At 38.7% G+C, this 22,843-nt stretch overlaps 1 protein-coding gene across 5 annotated transcripts in view; it reads right to left on the bottom strand.

Annotated features, from left to right (window-relative positions):
* Positions 1-22,843, bottom strand: part of ARHGEF3 (Rho guanine nucleotide exchange factor 3) — a 113,195-nt gene that overhangs the window by 21,038 nt on the left and 69,314 nt on the right. Inside the window, exon 1 of one of the 5 annotated variants that reach the window (XM_051811565.1) lies at positions 6,199-6,448. The exons of the other annotated variants lie outside the window; for them this stretch is intronic. Coding sequence (XP_051667525.1) covers positions 6,199-6,294 — 96 coding nt within the window. The 5' untranslated portion in view covers positions 6,295-6,448. Of the gene's footprint in view, positions 1-6,198; positions 6,449-22,843 lie in introns of those variants that run through there. 5 annotated transcript variants of the gene reach the window in all.

Below are 22,843 nucleotides of genomic sequence, written 5' to 3'. Positions count from 1 at the left end.
TTAGACTACTGAGTAAGCAAGAAAAGCTCTATCTTTTAACGTAGAACCCAAAAAATTAGTCTTCTGCTGTGGGACAGCTGGAAAACTCATACAGCAATGAGCTGCAACTACAGCACTACAAGGAGCCCAGGTAAGATCTGCCAACTCCCTCTTCAGTAAAATGTAAGTCTTTTTGCCTTGCATAACTGAGTGACGTGTTGCTTTCTAAACTGTGATATGGTCATTCCAAAATGACAGCATCTTGGCAAAAAGGTAACTTTTGTATCATTATTTTTGGCTCTGGTACACGAGAATTACCATATGAAAGCCTGAATCTTAGCACATAGTACCCACTCCTAGGGCAAGCTGAGCATTCAACAGCCACAGAAGTGTGATAAAGCAGAAGATCCTCTGAAGAATCAGGCACTTAGATTAGTTGCAATGTACTGACAGCTAAGTTGATGTTATTTTTATTCCTCCTTTAGCGAAACTGGCACCTAATAATTGGATATATTTATCCAATAACACACTGCACAGATAGGAAAGCTTCTAGGAGCCTATTTAGGAGAAGAAACTAATGCTTTGGTGCTCTTCATCTGCAAAATTAAAAAAAAAAAAACAAAACAAACCACCCTCTTTTAGTTGTATGTGTAAAGAATGGAATTTTCCCAAAGTTCAAAGCAGAGTGTCAGAGTTAAATCCATTTAATGATATCAATCAGGTTTTGATACATTATCATTCAACAAGGCCACCCACAGCTTAATTATCACACTTTGATGGCTAAATTGCTCTAGCAAAAGACTGGTTTTCATTTTCTATCAAAATGAACAAAAGCAAACAAAAAGAATGAGGCCAGATTCCCTTCATATTGCCCTAAGAACATCAGAACCAATGACCTGGATAACACACTGAATAGTAGTTGAGGTGCCATTTAAAAGATCTTCACTTGCTCCAGTACCTCACTTCAAAATTCTTTCCCTCTCTGCCCCTGACCGGCTTAGCCACTGATTTCCTCCCAGTGAACAGCAAATGGATGGTCACTGCTGGGATGATTATTTTTCCAGCTGACTCTCCCACCTCTTATCAGCAACTTCAACAACAGTCTCCATGTCAGAGAACTGGTGCTGAATCTGACAAACAAGGGAAAATATTTCCCCGAGGAGTCATTACACTTGTGTCTGCAGCACTGCTGTGACCATATTGTGTTCATTTTTCTGGTTGTATTTAAAACCAAACTCAAAAAAAAGGAATTTACAGAGGTTTTTAAGGCAATGCAGAAGATCAGTGCTGTGTGAAAACTGGTACAGGAACCTGGCGTTTTAGAATATTAGAATTTATCCCTTCAAAGGATTTACCTCCAAAGGCCAACTAACCTTGTCTCAACACACATACAAAGCTGAAATCAGCAATGCCTCTTAAAAACATCCTCCTTTACTGGAGTTCAGTGCTGAGACAACTATTTACAGCAGTAATTCCGGATTTGGGGTTTCTAACTTGCTTAACATTTTATAAAAAATATGCCAGGTTGTTTGGGTTTTATCCTTTTTTTGATATGAATCAAGACAGATACCCAGAGCATTCATTCTGTGTTATGGAAGCATTCATTAGGGCAAAATGTTTTAAATTAGTCTCAAAAGCGTTAACAGTGTAATAAATGGAAGACATTATAAATTGAAGCAGTACAGTAACCTTTGTTTTAAAACCTAATTCACAAGCAGTGCCAACAAACGCAAACAGAACCACTCTGTTTCAGACTTCATGTAACTGGCTATATTTCCATATGCCTATACTTTAAATGTTATTAGTTTTTAGTCAACTTTATAAGGGTAAGTCAACATTTGTCATGGCAGGAAGCCCAACAATATTATTTTTATTAGTCTGCTACTAGTTAAATTGGCCTCAGATTAAACAGTTCTAATAAATGCCCCCAAAACTCGGAGTTTAATAAAAAAAACCCCACATTCAAGCTTTGTTCCACAGGATGTTACCAGTATTTAACCTTCAGCAGGATAAAAAAACCAAACCAAACAAAAAAGGTTAAAATAGAAAAAAACAACCTATGCTACAACAGAGTTTTTAACACAGCATTTAACCTAAAAATAAATTAAGCCAGGCATCTCAAGGCTTTTGTACCCTCAGAGCCAAACAAGTCTAAAACATTCTCAATTGATTTTGGCACTAAAAAGACACCTTTTTTATACTTGAAACAGCAGAGAATTTGCCTTTGCTTCATAGCATCTTAGAAATATTCTGATTGGCAAATTCTAGAACATTGACTCTTCTAGAACTGAGGCCCATGGTCAAGAAAAACAAAGTAAGTGACTCTAAAGCAGTTCTCAGTAAGTTCAGTGTTGCACAAAGGTAACTACAATCATATGCACAGGTCCATCCTAAAACCTGGGAGAGGCATCCCACCAGTAAAACTGCCAGCATCTCAAGGAGAATTTATCAAGCAATTTAAGTAAGTTGATACATAAAGGCAACTTAATCATCTAATAAATTGTGAGTGTCAGTGATTCCACTTTCCTTCAAATCCATTAGGTTCCGTCCACCACCTAAGTTCCCTGATGGGACCAGGAGGAGGTTTGTTATTCCTCCTCTGTCAGTCTCCACAAAACCACCAAGCAAATAAAGCAAAATCCAGGGACACTTAGTTTTAATCACAGCACATCAAAGAAGAGAACCTGAAAATGATAGTTGGGGTACAATGAAAAGCTATTTAGGGAACTGGTGAAGTATTCCCAGTCAAAGACAAAAGCGGAAGTCTGCAGCATGTTATCCCATCATGTGCTCCTCAAGGACTGACTCCTCCGGCACACTGGCTGCTCTCATTAGTCACCATCGATTTTATTTGCCTCGTGCAGGACAGAACCACTGCACTGTCAGTAGCATAAGAACAAGTTGCATCCACCTATCTTGACTGATCACTCATTTGCAAAACCCAGAAATCAATATATCTATCAGAAGTTAGGAAATGAAGGCCAATTAACAGAAAAACCTCACACTGAGGTGAATTAACACAAGCAACAGAAACCCTGAAAAACCCAGACAACTAATGTAGGGTTGATTAAATTCTGCATTTCCTCTCATTAGAAGCTGCTTCTACAGGCAATATAAGAAAGACCTTTTCCATTCTGGAACAAACTGGATACTAACCTGGACTGCCAATTAACCCACAGACATCATATGGCGAGTTACTGAATGAAAAAATAAAGACAAGCTGTTTGTTTCACGCTGCCATTAAGCAGAACAGATCAGCAATTCCAAGTGGAGAGGTTTGACATGTTTCCAATTACACTACACATGAACTTACCTGAAATATGCCAAAACTGCAACTCGCTAATATTTCATTACAGTGAAATACATACATTTATGAAGATCAAAGAAAATTCATGACTTGGAGTTTATCTCATAATCTTTTGGCCCCTCTCGTCTGGCTCCATGCCTGGTTCTCCTGTTAATGATGTGCCACGGCCTAGGGGCCCGTGGGTTCCCCTTCACATCAGCCTTCCCTCACTCCCCATGTGGAATCAAACCCTGTCCTGAGCAGCAGGCAGTTCAGACCTCTTGCACCTCAGGGCTGTGAGGGTATCAGGAGACAACAAAAGACAAACTGCAAACAGCCCTGACTCCTAGGTCTAAGATTTCTGCAGTATAAGAGCTGTAAGCAGACATGCAACATAGCAGAGATGCAAAGCAATTCTATGCCACCGTTGTGGGTTTTGGAGCCTAAACCCAGGCACTGTGTTGGTGCATGTACAGCACGACAGGACATCCTTACTCTGAGGAATTCAAGAGTTACTTCCATGACTTCACACTGAGGCCTTTAAACCTCAATCTGTGACTATGAATGCTCTTTCTCACCTGCTGAGGGTTTGCTTTAGAAAGAGTGAGAAGGGAGCTGCTTTAACCAGTGAAACAGCAAATGGTGTTTATTATTAGCAGGAAAGGTGTGGGGCTTCTTAAAATTTAGAGCAAGCAAATTTTAAGGTTCATTAACTGTCTCTATTTCTGAATTATGGAAAAGCTGAAAGAGCCCAACAGCTCTGTACTATTTGCACCTAGAATTGTACTACAGGATTTTGTGTAGAACATACAATGATGTATGTAAACATCACTGTTTACATACATCATTGTGTATTCTTATAGTCTTTGCTGTATTAACTGAGGTACTGCAGTGTTTGTTGCCCTTAAACTGCAGTTAGAACTATAATAAATTAACTGTACTTTGACTGGAACATTAGCATTTTATCAGAATGCAGATTTTTAGTGTTCGGAAATTTCTTGTAATTGTTTTGTGACTGTGCTACTTCTACAGAGTTTATGCCAAGGGAGCTGGTGTGGCTTAAATAAAGAACTGAAGTAGAAAACCTCGGTTCTCTTTTCTGCCACTAACCTGTTCCTCAAAACATCTATACAGCAGAAAATCTGTTCTACTCCAAAAACATCAACAGTTACACACAAGTTGGGTTATTCAATAAATCGACCAACTTCACATGTTAATAATTAGGATGAAACTCGATTTTCAAAGGCAGAAGTCCCTAACCCGCACACAGCAAGCGTTCTGGTGTAGTAACAGGGAACTGTGGTAGAAGGCGCCCAACAGCTTTAATGGCCTTGTAAATACGAGAGGCTGGAAGAACAGCTTAATGTTAGAGCCTAAGAAACGTGGATTTTTCTCCCGCATATTGACAGATTTTCAAGAAACAGGTCCTTATAATGCCTTTTCCAATTAGTACCTTTTATTTCTGCTTCCTTAACCAAATTTTTGGAGTGGTGGGTGGTCCTACCCTCCTAAAACAAATAGAATGTTTTAAAGTTTATTTTTCAGAATGCTGGAAGTCCATCTTACTCTCGGAAAATAGCCTGAAAGCACAGGGTGCATTTTCTTACTCGTATAAAACACAAGCTGTTTGCACACTGTAATGTTGATTGATCACATCTGTTATTCAATACTTCCTCATGCTCTCAGCTTTCAGAGTGTCTTTGAAATTTGACTATAATCAGGCTGCTTTTCCAACAGTAACAGAGCGACACTCCAACTCTTCAGATTTGATAATCCCATTCATTCACAAAAAAACCCCTTCATGCAGTAAAGGCTAAAAACATGTTTCTTTAGTATTACGATTAGTAAAATGAGTACCCTTAAAAGAGACATTTGGTACTTAACAGCTTGTGTTTTATGTAGATTCACCCCTACACACACACAGAGGGTGTTACTTTTCAAAACACACAGTAGAAAAAAATTCCACTTTGCTTAACTACAATAATTAAATCTCTCTATGTAAAGGTACACTGAAAAACAAAAGTGCAGCATCATCTAGTTAGTTCTTAGCTTAGCTTAAGCATCACGATTAAATATAAGGTCACCGGGCTTATGTTACTTTTACCTTAGGTCTATTCAACTGCTGGAGGTAATTAATCTTTGATGGAGATGTATTAAATGCACCCAATTTAGGAAGCTGTCTTCAAGTTACTCAGCAAACAAGACTAATAAAGAAGCTATATATTTAAGTGATAAAATCTTCCAGACAGAAATGTTATCCTTCCTCAAGAGCACTCAGAATCCTTAAGGTCACTGTCCACCCAAACACAAAGCAATATTAAGCTAAGGTATCCAATATTTAAGCCTTTCACAAACATTTGCTCCTGAAACATTTCAGCATTTCTGAGAATTTTGCAAATGAGTATGTCATCCGGGTTAATGAATAAGATTTTTAATGTCACTTGAAAGGTTTTCATGATTTTTAAGAACCAGAGTAGTCAACCTGCTGGTATGGCAGAGTTTTCAGCTAATTGTTGCAGAGTTTTCAGCTAATTGTTCATGGGATTAGTTTCCTGTTTACTGCTGATGAGGAAAAGACACTTAATGCTTTAAGACACCATTTTTCAGGTTTCCTCCCAGTTCCTGCATAAGCTTAACACTTTGTAAGTCATGGTTAGTCCAGGAATAAAATAAAAATAAATCACTTAAGTAAAACAGGTATTTCGCAATTAGCTACTTTAAAGACTAATTCTAATTTCTTCAAGTGATAGGTGACAAAAACCTAAATTCCGTTTCTTGCCTTATTCCAAAAAGAAATTCAATACCTAGAGAAGGCGGTAAAAGATGCCTGACCGAATCTACACATCGCAGCCCGTTCTCAAAGCACGTTACTTTTCCCCGGAGCAATATAAAGAAAAATAAAGCCGCAACTGTGTAACCAGTAGATCAAGTACCTCGGTCTCTTTAGCTGGGCTGGGCACAGTCTGCACTTCCAAGGCACAGTTCGCCCTCTTGACGGACAGGTAGAAAGGATAATCCTTGGCCACCATGGTGGCGGCGGGAGGGGCGGGTTCGGGGCTCACCGCCGGCTCTGTGCGAGCACAGGGGGTGCAGCCGCGGCCGCGCCGGCCCTGCCCGGCCCCCGGCAGCGCTGTGGCTCCGCGGTGCCCCGGCCCGAGGCTCGGGGCGCATCACCCGCTCCGGCTCCGGGGCGCGACTGCGGCAGCGGCAGCGCCGGCAGCGGGGGCGGAGCGGGGCGGGCCGGGCCGGGGCGGGCCGGGGGAGCCCCCGCACCCCCGGGAGGGGCCGCGGAGCTGCTGCGGCGGAACGGGCACCTCTGCCCGGCCACTGACAGCGGGCACACCCACGGACAGGGCCGTGTCACCTCCCTGCTGCGGAACCGCCCGGCTCTTCGGGCAGCCGAGGGTCCGACCGGAGCGCGGGACTGACCGGCAGCGGTCCCAAAGGGCACAGCGCTCCCAAATGAGCGGTCCTGTCTCAAATACACACTGGACTGCAGTGGCTCTGCTCCTGCTGATCAGAGAGGGAACCTGCATCGTGTCGTGGTGCCACAATGTCTCTGCTTTCATCCTCCCTCCCCCTCTCTCCGCCTTTTTTTCCCCCCTATTATTATTTTTTCCCATTTTTTTTTCATTCACCCATATTGTTGTTTATTTCCTGTTTGGCAAGCTAGAGTTTGTTTCTTGTGTTTTTTAAGTTCCACACTTTTGTTGCCATTGTTCGACCAAAGAGCTCCCCTGCTCGCACCCCTCATTGTAAGGAGCTGAGAAAGTGGAAAAACACCTTTGCCTCGAGTGTCTCCTAGGGCATTTCAGTGTCTGTGCAGCCAGGCAAATTCTGTTTGATGGCTACCTTAGAACAAAGGTAGTGAAAATTTCCTGAAAAGAGAGAGGAAGCGTTAAGGGCCCTGTCGGCAACACAGGATCAATCTGACAGAGACTATATGGGAGACAAGGAAAAGGAAACTGAGTAGGAAGCTGGATGGGGGAGGAGGGAAGGATATTTTCAGCCAAAGGGAAACGGCACAACCAAGAATAACTTCATAGAGCTTGAAAAAATAAACTGGTTTTAAAGGCAGATCCTATGATGGATGTGGCTTTACAAGCATCTATTTTCCTACAGGCTGTTAATCAGATAACAATGACTTTAGAATAAGATTAGTCAAATGGCAAACATAATCCTCATTTGGACACCATCCTTTCACTTCACCAATATCCCAAGCACATGATCCCAAGCATGTGATAGCTCTCACGCTTACCCTCCCTATGTCTTTTCAGGAGCACCTGCAGTACAGCCAGGGATGCTATCCCACTGCCTGCTACACCTTTCTATTCTGTGGTAGTCTGCCTATATTTTGGTAAGCATCATGACAGGCTATTTTTCTTTTGGACTCTCCTCTAAGCAGCTCCTGCTGGCCACCACTGGAGATCTGGTGTTAGGTTAGATCAATTCTTGCAGCAGCCCCTTCCTTTCCATATTTCAAAAAATATGAAAAGAATGTAGCATTTTATTTGGAGACTACTTGTCTTACCTGAGGATTTCTGAAAGTATGAACAGTTACTTCAGTGACATGAAGATACATTCATTTCTGCAGGTCTTCTTCAGTGTACTGTTCAGATGACATACCTCTGAGCACAACCTGATCATGCTGGACAGTCTCTTCTCTCATTTCAAGCACATCAAAACACCTCTACACACAGGTTGTATAAAATGGTCAAGAACCTCCCCAAGAATGCTGCAGCTGCTGTATAACCATTTAAGACCAAGAAGCCTTGATTTCAAACACCATCTGTGTATGTTTGTTTAGGAAGGTGTATGCTAACACCATTTCAAAAGTCAGCTTCACTTAAATCATTCAGACAAAATGTCTTCAGGGCTTGTCCTCAAGGCAATCTAATCCTGTAACATGCTTCATGGCATAAACAGCACTTCACTCAGGACAAGAGTGTACTGGTTTGGACACTGAAATAATGAACTTTGGTTTATACACATTAAAAAAAAACCCAAACCAAACAAAACAAAAACATGCCAAGAGAGAAATTCTGTCATTTCTCTGTTAATCAGGCCAGTGCACTTCAGCTTGACTAAGCGTTCTTGAGAAACAAGAGAAAAATTAGTCCTAAAAGGAGTACGATTCTTAATAGGCAGGATTTCCATGTCAGTAAGTTTCAGAGCATCTTGCCCCTCTAAGATAGACTTCAATGACATCTAAACCAGGACTCATTGGACTCTGTGGATGTTTGTTCATTTCATCACAGAGTATAAATACAAATTTTAGAACTGAAATTTGGACCCAGAGTCCAAATTATCTGATGGAATAACAAATGGTACAATTTCAAACAATTCTCTCTTTCAGAGAACTGAATTTGTCTGTAAAATGCTATGTTATTTATAAACAATGAATTATGATTACAGTTTAGCCATGGTATTGAGTCCCTTCTGTACTGCATATCAAACACAACACTTGGAGTCCATTCTGAAAGATCTTATAGACTCAGTACTGATTTACATTTACATTTCATTTCTACTTTAATTTAGTATAGTCAATAGTCCCTGCATTGTGCACGTGTGCACACACACCCAGCAGAGCCAAATGGCACTTCATAAACTTGTGCCTGAAAGACTCCCTAGAGAACTCCAGTTATACAGTTGGAGAAACAAAGGTTTCAGTGATTCCACTAAGGAATCTTGTAAGTGTGGAGCCAGTGAGTCCAACTCTTGCCAAAAATTTTAGTTAGACTACAAGTCTACACTAACACTATAAAGATTAGATCTGAATTGTAAGCTACTTTCAAGAAATAAACTAGTATTTAAGATAAGACAATGCTAGTGACTGGATTGCAGAGCAGGCCAGTGCATCAGTTTTGCCATTTCTGGAACAGTTTTTTTGTGGGTTTAGTTTGGGGGTGTGTGTTCATTTACACAAACCAACAGCAGCATTTAGTCAGACATCTGTCAGGGAGAAGTAAGCAAACTATTTGGTAACTCTGGAAAGCCTTGCTCATCAAAGGTACCACCACTGCCCTGGTTCAGCACTGAAGTTCCCTGACAGAGCTGCTCTGTGGTCATGGTGTTCACACCAATGCCTTCAGTTCATTTCCTCCCAGACTCAAAACCTGACACGGAAGGAGCTCTTGCAAAAGCATCTGCACAGCAAAGCCCTTTGACATACTCAGGTTCAAACCTATAGAACATCTTCATACGTGCCCAGAATTCTCCTTCATCTTATGCTAATCTCTGAGATTCGTACAGCTTTGATCAGAGTAAATTTAAAATTAAAATGCAAAATACAATGGCAAAAGAATAAAAAACAATTAAAAAAACATTGTTTCCTTTTGAAGAACAGTTAAGAAGCCATTACACTAAGCAAGAGTAAAAGGAACTGAAACATTTAATCTAAACATTAAAATTAGGAAAAGCCCAGTGGAGCAAAGAAACTTCAGCAATCAAAGTCAAGGGCTTTAAGGAGTTCAGTGGAACAGAAAATTATCAATTAAAGCTGAACTCTGCCTAAAGAAGAAAACTCACAAATAGATGCTTTTAGGATTTGAGTTGGTGTTTTTATAGTTTTGTTACAGTTTTGTTTTAACATGATCTTTGCCAACAGTTTTGAACTGCCTTGGGCAGAAATGCAGAATCTGTGATTGAACAGAACAGAAATATTTTGAGATGTCTACACCCGGATCTTGACTACCTTCTTGTTCCTGATATGCTACTGTGACTGTTTTCCCTTTTAAAAGTCAGAATCTGTTTTGCCAAGCTGTTAAAAAAATACAATCTGATAAATACAATAAATATTTTTGTAAAATACTGGTACACCAAGACGTAAGAGACTCCAAATGTTTATCTACTTGCCTTTGCTTTTCCTCCCTCACCCAATATCAAACAGACCTTGGCTTCTTGTGATCTGTGTTTGACACTGATGCCTAAGAAGCAACCAAGCCTTAGCTGGAACAATTCGGTCTAATTATTTATTTTCTTAATTACAACTAGCAAAGCCAAAAGAAAAGCACTAACTGTATTTCTCCTGTGATTCATATTTATGGGAGCTTTTCCTTTTGATCTGTCCATTCTGATGACATAGAAAGACACACTTCTGCATATAGATACTTTCTTGGTGAAATATATGCCTATGTGACAAGTTTCCAGCAACAAGACAAGAATTTAAGGAAAGGTGTAGTGCTTCAAAAACCCCAACCAAACCAACCAAACCAACTGTGCTATCACTATAGTCTTCAGATATGTTATATTCCCAGCTGATTTTAAGAAAATTACATTAAGAACAATAAAGAGTCCGTTGCTCTGTTTTCAGATCAGATGAATTGCTGTAAGGATATCAAGTTGTCCAGTAGTCTGTGAGCCATCCTAAGTGGAGTAGCTCTGCTGTCTAGCTAAGTTACACCAGGTTTATGGAGGGAGTAAAAGATTTAATGCTAAGTGTGCTGCAGAGGACCAGAATCTCCTACAAAATTTGACCTAAGTGTGCCAAGAGTACTTGGCATATGAAGTTTCTGAAAATTTTATGCACAACAAAAGCCTTAAGTAGAAATATTGCACACACATTTCAAGGGGGAAAAAAACTCCTGAGTAGTTCGCGCTTTATGGAGTATTTTTCATATAATGCACCCATTCTCTCATTTAAACTGGAAAAAGATTTGACATTGGGAAGAAATTCTTTACTGTGAGGATAGTGAAGCACTGGCACAGGTTGTCCAGAGAAGGTGTGGCTGCCCCATCCCTGGAAGTGTTCAGTGCCAGGCTGGAGGGGGCTTGGAGCAAACTCGTCTCGTGGCAGGTGTCCCTGCCCATGGCAGAGCTGCCATTTCAACCTGCCTTGGATTCCTAGATAAAAATTGTTCTGGTGACTGGTTTGCTGGCTGGCCTAGAGAAATCGGGAAGGATTCCCACTCCTCCACCTCTCTCCCACACCCAGCAGTGCTCACCAATTATCAGCAGGGTGGTCCCTGCTGAGGGAATGCACTGGGTGGGGTGAGGTTGGCTAAAATGACCCTCCAGCAGTCACACTTAGAAGTTGGTTGAGGTTTTCCGAGTCCACAGCCCTGGGGAGAGCAGAAAAGAGGGGGTGGAAAGGATTGGACTGATTTATCAATGTGGATTTTAAACAGCTGCCCAAATTCTGTGGAGGGTGAAATGATCACCCAAAGTGATCTTTCCTGAACTTTTCAATGAAAGGCATTCTAGGGAGAGGCAATTACTGGAACCACTTGTATGATGTTTAAATGAGATTAAATGTAATTAAAATAATTTTGTTTAAGTTACAGGCAGTGTGGGAGCAGGAGTTTCTCTCCAGAGCACTCCTGCTGACTGGAAAATTAAGTAACAAATTTCTTTATGAGAAATCATTGTCCCTAATGCAAAATGTTTACCAAGACATCACGGTAGTGGTCTATTTTTTGTTTTGATTAAATCTTATTATAATAACATTTATACTACATGAGCAACTCCACAATATTTATCCTCAGAGTGGATAGCATTTTGTAATTTTTTTCCTGTATGCTTAGATATAAGCAAGAAGAAAATTCTATTATATTCAAAAGTAACAGGAATTTCCACTGGCTCTATAACGGGTCTCACACATAATACAGGCCAAATGCCACTTATTTTGCTCTTTCAACCATCCCTTCCAACTGCAACATGTAAAGCAAAGTTTGGGGTTAATATGGTTTATTAGACCAAATTATGTAACTGGGGAAGAAATAAAAAAAAAAAATCAAAAAAATCAAACCAAACCAAATAAACACAAATAAGCAAACAAAACCCCTAAAACAACCAGAAGAAACAAACAACAAAAGAAGAGCTTTTGGGTACACAGGTCCTTCTTCAGGTAAGAAATAAAACCAGCAAAAAAAAAGAAAAAGACTTGGGCCTTTTGAGTTTTGTTTTCCTAAGCATCTCTTTACCCAGTTGTACAAACTTCGAACCTTGTTATACATTTGTGTTCAGTTTGACCCAGTTTACTGCATTTATCTGTTTTTATGATTCTCCCCAGTCCTGAGAAATTATCCAAGTTAATCACATTCTGCCCTTCATTCATATTCTACTTTGGGAAGTGCTGTACTCGAGATACAAATAAAGTCTCCAAGTGCTAACAAAGAACAGGAATTTACAGTATGGCTGATGTGAATTGACAGTTTGCCACTTGTAAAAGTATGAACCTCATTTCCCTCTCTACACAAATTTCTCCTCTTCCCTCTTTTCCTGCTCTTTCACTGGCACTGTACCCTCTCTCTGTGTAGTCCTTCCCTTCCACCTTATGCCAACTCAAGTACTCATCACACAGATAAGTCAGCAGCCCGAAAACACAAAAACACTTTCTTCTGCCACTTTCTTGTCTGCTCCTTTTCTGAACTGAACGAGTTACTGTGCCATGAGAAAAGCACCAGAACTCACTGAAAATAAATGGTGGAAAAGTACAGGGGTACAAATAAGGACAAGACAGGGAAAAGGCTGATTTTTCTCCTCCTAATAGCTCTAAACTGTTAGCTCAGCTAATTTCATGAACTCATACCCAAAGAATACTGTCATCATTTCATTTTTTTTTGGATGAACGTTCTGGATCAGAAGCTTTATGTATTTATTTTTAAAAACAAACCCACCTATTAAATTCCATAACAACTGTGCACTGTAACTCATTGTCTAGTCAGTTATTTTTGCCAATCTGAATATCTTGCAATTAAGAGAACATCTGTGCTTCTTCAATAAATATTTAGAACACAAACCTTGAGACTGATTTCATGTTCTCCTGAGCATAGAATCATAGAATTGTTTAGTTTGGAAAAGACCTTCAAGATCATCACATCCAACTATTATCTCAGCACTGCCCACCACAACATAAGTCAATACATTAACTGCAAAACGTATTAAAATAAAAAATCTGCAAATTAAGATCACATAAAATTAAATTTCTGTGCAACACTAGTAGTTTAGAGATAATGTATCTTATGAAAGTCTAATAATTATGGAAAATGAAATAAGAAGCATGAAAATTACCATGGATGTACCCTTTTCTAGACTACAGCCAAGGAGATGCCATGAGTGTTTCTAGACTCCAAGCTGAGCAACTAAAAACTGTTTGACACAGGTTAGAAGACATCCATGGGAAAGACTGATGGAAGTCAAGCAAAATAGTAAGACTATGAAGTGCTTTATGAACAAAAACAAGAGTCTAATATCTCAACTACAGTAAAGCAACCTGAGATGCCTTCTTTCACACTGCAATACTGACTGAGAACCCAGCACAGAACCCTCTGCATTTGGTCCTGAATAGAGATTTTGGGATCACACAATGCCTTACAATCCAAATAATCACAGTGATTATCCAAATTACAATATTCCACTGTCATGGTCCATTAATATCCTTAGAAATGCTGTTCAATTCCCATATCCTATGACCCACTGAGCAAAAACATCAGAAAAAAATGAACACAAAAAAACTAAATCATCTTTCTGTTACCCACATCCTCCCACTAACAGAGGGGAGGAAAACCATGGTATAACTTCAAAAAGAAGTGTCCTTGCAAAAATTGGTAATGCATCAACAAATGATAGAACTGACCTACTCCCATTACAACTGTATTGCAGATGTATGACCTTAAAGATGATGTGGCATTAAGCAACAATGTGACTAATCCTTAAAAAGACAGCTGAAATGGGATGTGACATCTTCAAACAGACAGCAACAATTTACAATTGGACAGAACTGCTTTGTTCCTATCCCTTTATCAAGAATTAGGGAATTGAAAAGCCATTGCCAGGAATATTTTGCTTAGGGTTACAAAAAGTTTTTATTCACAGTTACAAAATAACTATCTTCCCAAGTGTAAATATAATGATGTAAGCCCATATGGTACAAAAGTTACTATATCAAGTTTTAACTGACACAAAAATATAAATAAGAAACTGTTTTCTTGAATACTTTTCTAATTTAAGAAAGCCAGCTATAACTTCTGAAGGCTGTCTCCTGGTCAAATTGTTACCCACAAACTGCTATCTGGCACTGATGGATCACTGCTTTTATGTGATCTCCATTATCAAATCTGCAACCACAATCCACCACAACTGTTCCATTTCCCAAGAACTATGAATTTTGGACAGGTCCCTAATGACCACAGTTAACTTAGTTCCCAAAATAGAAGGGAGAGTCAATAGTTCAGAAAGTAATTCCAACCATCACAGAGAAAATATTGGTTATTATTTTAAAAGCTAAGAAACAACTCAAAATTGCATCAGAACATACTTTCTGTGTCTATTAGTCTTGAAAACATAGCAATTGTCTGAACACAAACCCAAGATGTTTTAGCAAGCATTCTGATTTGATTATATAATGGAGATTGGTCTTAAATTACATGGATATCAAATATTGTATCTTCAAATCCCTGCAAAAACATGAACTCTCAAGACCCTAGTAAATAGGGAAGTGTTAACACAGGAGATTATAGAACAACATGAGGAGACTTAAATATCAACCCACAGCCATAAAATGATTTTGTTCTCAGGATGCATGTTAAACAAAGTGTAGCTGGAGCAGGGTGGGATAGAAAAGCCATATACTTCTAATAGCAGGCATTGCTTTCAGAGCCCAAGATGATTAACAACTGTCAAGTTTGTTCTGACCCACATGTAACTTTCAGGAAGGATTCCTCTAAAAAAACGGGGCTGTAGAGGGGGAGAAAAGCACATTGATTTAAAAAAAAAAAATCAAGTTAAGAATGAAGGCTGTTATTCTGGACCAGACAGGAACAGGAGTGAACAGGTTGAATGGCAGAATGATTCATGGGATTGGGATAAATAATTTATCTATCCTTTCAAAAGCCTTTGTAGCTTCTGTTTGATGCAAAATAGAAGTCATTAGAGCAATGTAAAGAGCAGCATAGAAGGATCAAAGTGATCACCCAGGAAAATGGCTTTTGCAATAACATTTGGCTGTATACATTGCAATAATCAAAATGCAATAGTAGGTAGGATCCTGAAGGAGAGTTTTAGTTTTGTAAATAGAAAAAAACCCCCATAAACTAATGATGACGTGCAAATAATATACAAAATTAGACACAGGGTATATAAAAGTCCCTACTTCTCAGGTGAGTTTGATGCCATTCAAGAACACAGCAAAAGAATTTTAGAAGAGGTGGCATTGTCAGATTCAACGAATTCTTGTGTCTGAATTTTATGTGTGGCAATACGTCACAAGCAGCAGTTTAGGCAGAGATGCAAATGATCTTGAATTAAAAAAAATTCCTCCCAAGGAATCTTATTTCACTCTTCAGCTCTCAAATCACGAGTGTGTGTATGAGTTCTAGGCAACTACAGGATAGAAGAGAACAAGATCACGTTAACACTTCTTCTGACTAAATTAGCTATAGGTAATGGGCTTTCAAGCACTTTAACAAAGAACCATTTTCTGAAAGAAAAAGCAAAGAAACAGAAAACAAACTTGCAACCATCCAGAATTGCTAACTTTGGTTTTGGAAGCAAAAATATTCTGTCACCTATAAAAGCTGAAAGAGGAAAAGGGAAGTAAAAGGTGCAACAGGAGTAAAAAAACCCCTTGTTTTCCAGGCTGCAAGATACGGGGCCTTCATTTTGTTTTCCAGTAATAATTAACAATTAGGAACATTTCAGTGTCCATATACTTGTCTTATTCTGTATAATTAAATAATGAAAGATACAAGCCAAGTGTGAAACAAGTGGGAGAAAAAGCAAACAGAGGGCGAGCAATAAAATGTTGCAATAAAACAGAAGGAAAAATGTTAATCCTTATGTCGTACTTGAAGCACATTGTCTGGTACAGGTGTGCTCAGTGTGCTGCCAGCTCTCCTTGAATTCACGACTCCATTCCTCCCTGAAACAAAACAGGACACGGGAGGAGAGCACAGACTGGATATTCAAGACGACCTAAGGGAGTTGCAATGATAATCCACAAAGACAAATGATAAGTCCTATGAAATGTCCAGCCATTGGACTGATGAATCAAAACTGGAAGGCTGAAAGGACAGCTTCATAAAAGCATAGCTGTACAATAAAGTTTGGAATGCACCTCATATCTGAAACTCAGATATGACAGAAACTCAGGTATGTTATTACATACTGTCCTCTGGAATTCGGTGGGTTTGTTTTTGTACAAACATTTAGAGACTACCTGCTTCTGCTCATAATTGCTTCCTCTAGATCTGGTATTTTTATTAAAATAAAGGCTATCTATCCTCCCCAAACGATTGCAGTTTCACCACAAGAATCCATCTATTTGTTAGCTCAGGAAGTGCCATTTGTTTCAGTACGTGCTGTCTGCCAGCAGATGTGCACTGAAACATGGTGGTGCAGGATGTATTAACCACAGCACAGGAATGAGCCAAACAGCTGAAATAAGAAGCTACAAAGACCTTTTTGAACATGAGCAGCCTCCCTGATCTCAGTGAAACTCAATCACCAGACTGATATTACTTGCACATATGGGAAAGATGCAATAACCAGGCAATAGATCCTATGTAAGGCAGAGTCTTATGCCTTGCACTACACTTGTTTTACACTTATTTTACAATTGCTCCTACTCTGCTAGCACTTTCATGTGTTCTGACTTATAAATTTAGATACCCACAGAGTATCTGCAATGGAATTATGACTGAGATATTATTTCCCCAAGATACAACAGCCCAGGGAGGGAAGGTTGGTTGGTTTGTAGTGTTCAGGTTTGGGTTTTTTTAATCATTGCCTGCCGTCACATCTCAATATCTGCAACATTTGAGCTGCAAAAAAACTCTAAATTAATCAGCTTCTGACCCAACATTTCTGTCAGAACTGCAATATCCCCTCAACCTTTGTAAGGTGCAATGAAATCAAAAAATCCCATCAGCCCGTTTTTACTTCTCTATCCAGACTATGAAAAAGCAGTTGTGAGTGGAATATTGCCAATTTTCCAAAATAATGTTAACAGAAATAAATCCAATTAACAAATTACTACAAAGGATCATATTCCTTGCAAAAAGAGAAAAGAGAAAGAGGGAAATCTTTAACCCTAATGAATCTGTCCCGATTCTATCTCTGGTGTTTAGAGATGAGCAGCTTTCATTAGGACTTCAAACCTAACTCAGTAGGAAAATGTCACCAAACACCATGCTGAGAAATAACCTCAGAAATACTGTCCAGTGCTTCTCATCCTCTGTCTAATCTTAGAGAAGCATACAGCACAAACCCAGTTTTGCCTTCTGACCACGACATACCCATGAACAGTTATCTCTGTAAGCCCATTTTACTGGTAAGGGGGCTCAAGAGTTGGACATTCTTTGCAAAGAAAAATTACACAGATTTACACTGCTAATCCCCAAACTTTAGGGATTATGGACAACAATATTAAGCAAGTGCTGTGCTTACCAATAACTTCAGGCTTGTAATTAGGAATGTTTTCTAAATTTCGTGTGGCCACAAGAAGCATTAAGGTGATCTCAGAGACAGTGCTGTTTGCCATCCATAGTCTCAGGACCACTGTTTTAGACCTCTTTAGTAACTAGTGACAGCTGTGTTTGTGAGGAGACCAACACTTGCAAAGTAAGTGGACAGTTCACATAACACTAGAGAAAATAAGAATAAAATAACAAAATCAAATAACAGTCAATATCCCCCGTAGTATTCACCAGTGAAAAAAAATGACAAGAATAGTAAAGAAACACTCCAAAAAGGTAACAATTTGCTTAAAGTTTTTAAGATTGTTATATGATCATTTTGTTAAATATTTTTCCATATGTGAATAAATTCCAATAGCTAAGACCACAGTTTCTTTTCTACTGTATTCAGTTCTTATAGGGTGAGGATTGTCTTGTTTGTGAGACGGGGTGGAAGTTTTTAATGATCCTTTTCAGGAAGCATGCATCTGTTTTTCAAACCTGTTCCTTCCTAAACTTGCTAAAGTTGGCCCCGAAAATGTATCAGGAAATAACTGGGGGACGAGGGGGATGGGGGAAAAAACTTTAAAGACACCTTGTCTTAATTAAATCTCAAAGTGTTACTTCTTCCTGTTCAACTGAGTCACGCAGGGCTTTAGCTGTCACACCTGATGGGGGGAAGGGAGGTGTCAGCACAGAGAAAAGGTTCATATTTCAGCTGCCTCCTGTAATTGGCAGCCTGGAATTAATTAATGAAGTGGAGCCAGCACACACTTGAACGCAGCACACAATTAGGCATGGCAAGCAGTATCCAAAAACACTGCTGCTTTCTTTAATACTCTTTTATTGCTACAAAATGTGGAGAGGTAAAACAGTAAAGCTGAATTTGCCAACTAGCAAAGACATGCAGGTGCCTCCAGCAGTCACTGTTGCCATCTGGTCCCTCAGTCCGATGCCAAGCCATTACCTGAACAAACAGCTACAGTGAGAGCAGTTACCAGCTAATAAGCAACAGCCTTTGTCATTTTTAGTGTTTTCAGTCTTAGAATTATTTATAATATTTTGTCTAAAGCCATATGATTCCTGTGGCTGTTACAAGCAGTCTCAGCTGGAACCTCTCAGTACACTGAATCAGCATTTCAACCACTAATTCAGCTGGAAAGCCAAGGTCAGGAATGCATCAACTCTCTGGATTCATCGACTCATGACAGGAATGTCATTTCTGTAACCTTTCTTCTTGATCAGCTCTTAGTGCTCAGCACAAGCCACCTTCCCATAGATGAGGCCAGATATTTATCTTCTGTATTTTAAAGAGCAATCTTTGGAGAAGTATAGACTAAAAAAAAACCAGCTATTTTTGGAGCATTTCCTTCCATTTATTTTATTGTGAAGTAACAGCAGATCTTAGAAGAATATTTCTAGCATAGGGTTCTGCTTGAACTGCCCTGACAGAGTATTTGCAAAGCAGAAACTGATTCCTACACACATGATGTATATTAACAAATCAGCACAAATTACTTTTGTAAATTTACAGCTCTATCACATAAATAGCTCCCAGAACCTAAGAGTGCCAGTGACTGCTGCTCATGGTGGAACTTGCACCTCTTTGCAGCTTCACAGAGTTGCTGTTGATCAGTTTGGCTACAGATGCAGATTCAGTTCTGCTATATGTAAGTTATCAAATAGTTATCAATAATAATTCTATTAAGGAGAAAGAAACCATTGAAGTAGTTTTCAGGTGATGCCACTCCAAAATCACAAGTGCAAACTTGGCTGGCTCAAATGGTTTCCATATCAGGAAATGACAGTAACCTGAGAACAATAAAGGGTTCCTTCATTAGCTGTGCTAATCCCCAAGGAAAAGACCTACTTTTTCCATATAGCAGCTTCCACATGGAAGAGCTATAACACTTTAGCTTTTCTGCCAATCCTTTAACAGACAAAAGCTGTTAATGTTGCCATTAATGACTTGTTCCTACTTCCATTTCCTATTTCTTTACCCAATGGGAAATTTAAACTCACTTTTTTGAGTTACTTTTAAGCAGTAGGAACTGATGCAAGGCAGAATAAAATTTATCCTAGCTTCAAGCTTCGTTAGCAGTGTAGCTGTACCTACATATACACCACAGCAACTGTTTTATACAGGGTTTATCAATCCTTCCTCTCTCACTTGCATAGAGGTTTGCATTTTGGAATGACCTCACACATCAGGTTAAAAGAAAAAAAAACCCTAACTGCTTCTGAATGCACCAATTCTTTGCTTCTCAGAGGAAACTAGAAGATGAAAGCTTTACCAGTAAATCCATCCAGTACTTGTATATTTAAAACTTTGCGATCTGTTTAATGTTAAGAACTGCTTTTTAAGATGTCCTACTCCCTATCTCTCATTTGTAGAGGGTTTTTTAGCACACTTAAAGCAGTGAACACCGCAAAGAGGAAGTTATTTTTAAAGAGCACTAAGAAGTGACAAATGTGAGAAAATATATCCAGCAAGAGATATATTGCTTAACTAATAGGTGAAAAATTATTAATATGTTAATACTATTTATGTTTTCTCATAATGTAAATAAAGATGATTAAAAGACAGATGACAACAGTAAAAAAATCACAGTATAGCTATATTATTGCTACTAAAGAAATTCTTTCAGAAACAACATTGAATGGAAAGGAACGTTCATTCTTCCTATCCCCAGACACAGGTAAAAAAAGTCTCCCAGCCAGGATGCCACAGAGAAAATTATTTTTCCTGAGGCAAACCATCTTAACTTCCTGAGGAGTTAAGTAAAAGCTGCCAGTTATGCATCTAATCCATGACCCAAGATACAGTTTAAAAAAAAATCACTGAATTAAAAAACCAAAGTTAGAGGAATGATGAATGACAATGGCAACAAATGGGGACCAAAGGTCTCTTGGACCAATTAGTGTATTTGGAACTTCTTTCACAGCTACACATCCTACATCAAAAGACTGTCTCAACCACAGCAGGTTGAGACAACTCTTCAACCAGAGCAAGCTCAATTCCAATTACTTAATAAATACCAGAATAGTAGTTTCCATTTCAATAACATTTCCCCTCTTCCTTTACATTTGATGAATAAATTTTCTTAGTATCACTAAGGAAAAATAAGCTCATCAGCATTTTACAAGCAGTGAAAACAAGCCACAGAGTGGGTGATACATGAAGTTCATGAGAAATATGTGCCATAACCACAAATAGTCTTGTAAGTTCAGGCAGCCCCAAACTCAGCCTCCACATCACTCCTTTGGCCAGTTCCAAACAGACATGGACAGCAAGCTCATTATCTATAAACTGTTACAAATTTCATGTGAGCAGAAAAGGGCATAAAAAGCTGCTTATTCTGGCAAGAGGTTCTAGTTTAAAAACATAAATGTCTTCAAACATGAAAATACACGAGCTCCTTGAATTCAGAGCAGATTTCACACAGTGCGCAGGAAGTCACTGTGCTATTCTAAGAAGTGATGGTACAAAAGAAAAAAAAGTCATAAAAGAAGCACAACTCAAATGCTTCAGCTGTAAGCAAGAAACACCAGAATATGAAACAACAAACCTCCCAGAACTAACACAATGCATGCAAGAAATGACATAATGTAAACAACTTATTCTAATACAACAATGCTCTGACAACTCTCCTCTTTATGCCTCAAAGTTGACTCATTTGGCTTAATTAGGAAGCAGCTATGGAGCTTTCATAAAAGAGGTAACAAAAACTTCATCCAGCTACTCTGTACTACCTATAAATACTTTCAGAACTTTAATTAATTATTAATTAGTAAATAGTACAACAAACACTAATGCAGACTTTTAAAGAACCTTCTGCTCTCATGAGAAATCCAGTCACAGAGTCTGTCCCTTGTGAAGTCTCATCCTGTTTACATCCCATCATGTGCACATCACTGACCACCTTTAGATCCAACAACAGATACATATTAGAGAAAAATATCTGATTTAGATGCTGACAAATCTATACAAAGATATCTATAAGTAATAAATAAGAATACATGCCTATTAAAACTTGCAACTTGTCTTTGTTAATATTTTCACACAATCAGGGTTCCTGTTATTATTAACAGGAAGGGTTAGGGGGTTCATAACCATTCCTGAAATCAGCATTTTCTGGAAGAAATTTCATTAACTTCATTAACAGGAAGTAGAAATTTACTGCCAGCTTATCCCCCTCCAGCTAAGGGTTTGTATTTGTTTTGTTCATTGTTGGGCTTCTGGAAGTGTGCAATTAGTTTCAGTTGCCTTCAAAGCTCTTCACAAATGTTCACAGAAGAGTAGCAGCTATGAAAAGAACAGTAAACTTCTTTACCAAGGTTGTATATTTAAGCCTCAACTATCCTACGTGTAATTCAAAACTACAGTCAGGTCAACGAGATCTCTTGAAATATGGAGTATTCAGAAAAGGCCAAATAACACAAAGCAAGTTTTTAACATTTCGCTAAAGAACTAACTAATAACACAGAAAAGCAAAATCACAGAAATAGAACTTTGGGCTTAAACAGTTAAATTGTTATTCCAGTAGAGCTCTGGATACTCTGTAATTATCAGGGCACCCACTTAGCCTACAGCACATCAGCAGGAACACCTTCTTGTTTTATGTAATATGAATTCTTAAAAGCTTTAATAATCAGTTATTTATCCATGTAATTGTAAAACTAAACCATTATAAATTGGAAATTTATTTCAGTAATATGCAGCTGGTACAGAATAAACTTAACATTCACAACACCACCATAATGCCTTATTCTACTTTTCCAAATGGGTAGGTCACTTATGCTGTACTGTGCCACATCAGGTTCATACCAAAACCAAGTTTGTTCTAAACAGAAGGATGACAAATTTACATTTCTTTACAAATATAATTCAGTATAGTAATGTAATTTGGAAGGGAAAAATCTCAAATTATAACAGTTTTCAGAGGAAACACACAAAAATTCATAAAGTATTTTTAATCAATATGCTAAAGAAAAACCAGACTAGTGGCCTATTGCCATCTTCTGCATTACATTGTTAGAAAATCAAATCAAAAGTCAATTACATTCTCACAGTGAGGTAAAAAATCGAGTAGAACCATTCAGCACACAGCAACAGATATTTAAATGTATTAAGTTACCTACAGTTGTTTGGAAGTTAAATGCCTCAGCAACTTTGATAGTTCTG

Source organism: Manacus candei, unplaced genomic scaffold (assembly GCF_025592945.1).
Source record: "Manacus candei isolate 608988 ecotype Guabito, Panama unplaced genomic scaffold, ASM2559294v1 h1tg000082l, whole genome shotgun sequence".
NCBI classification, from domain to species: Eukaryota; Metazoa; Chordata; class Aves; order Passeriformes; family Pipridae; genus Manacus; species Manacus candei.
This window is presented reverse-complemented; position numbering and strand designations above follow the sequence as displayed.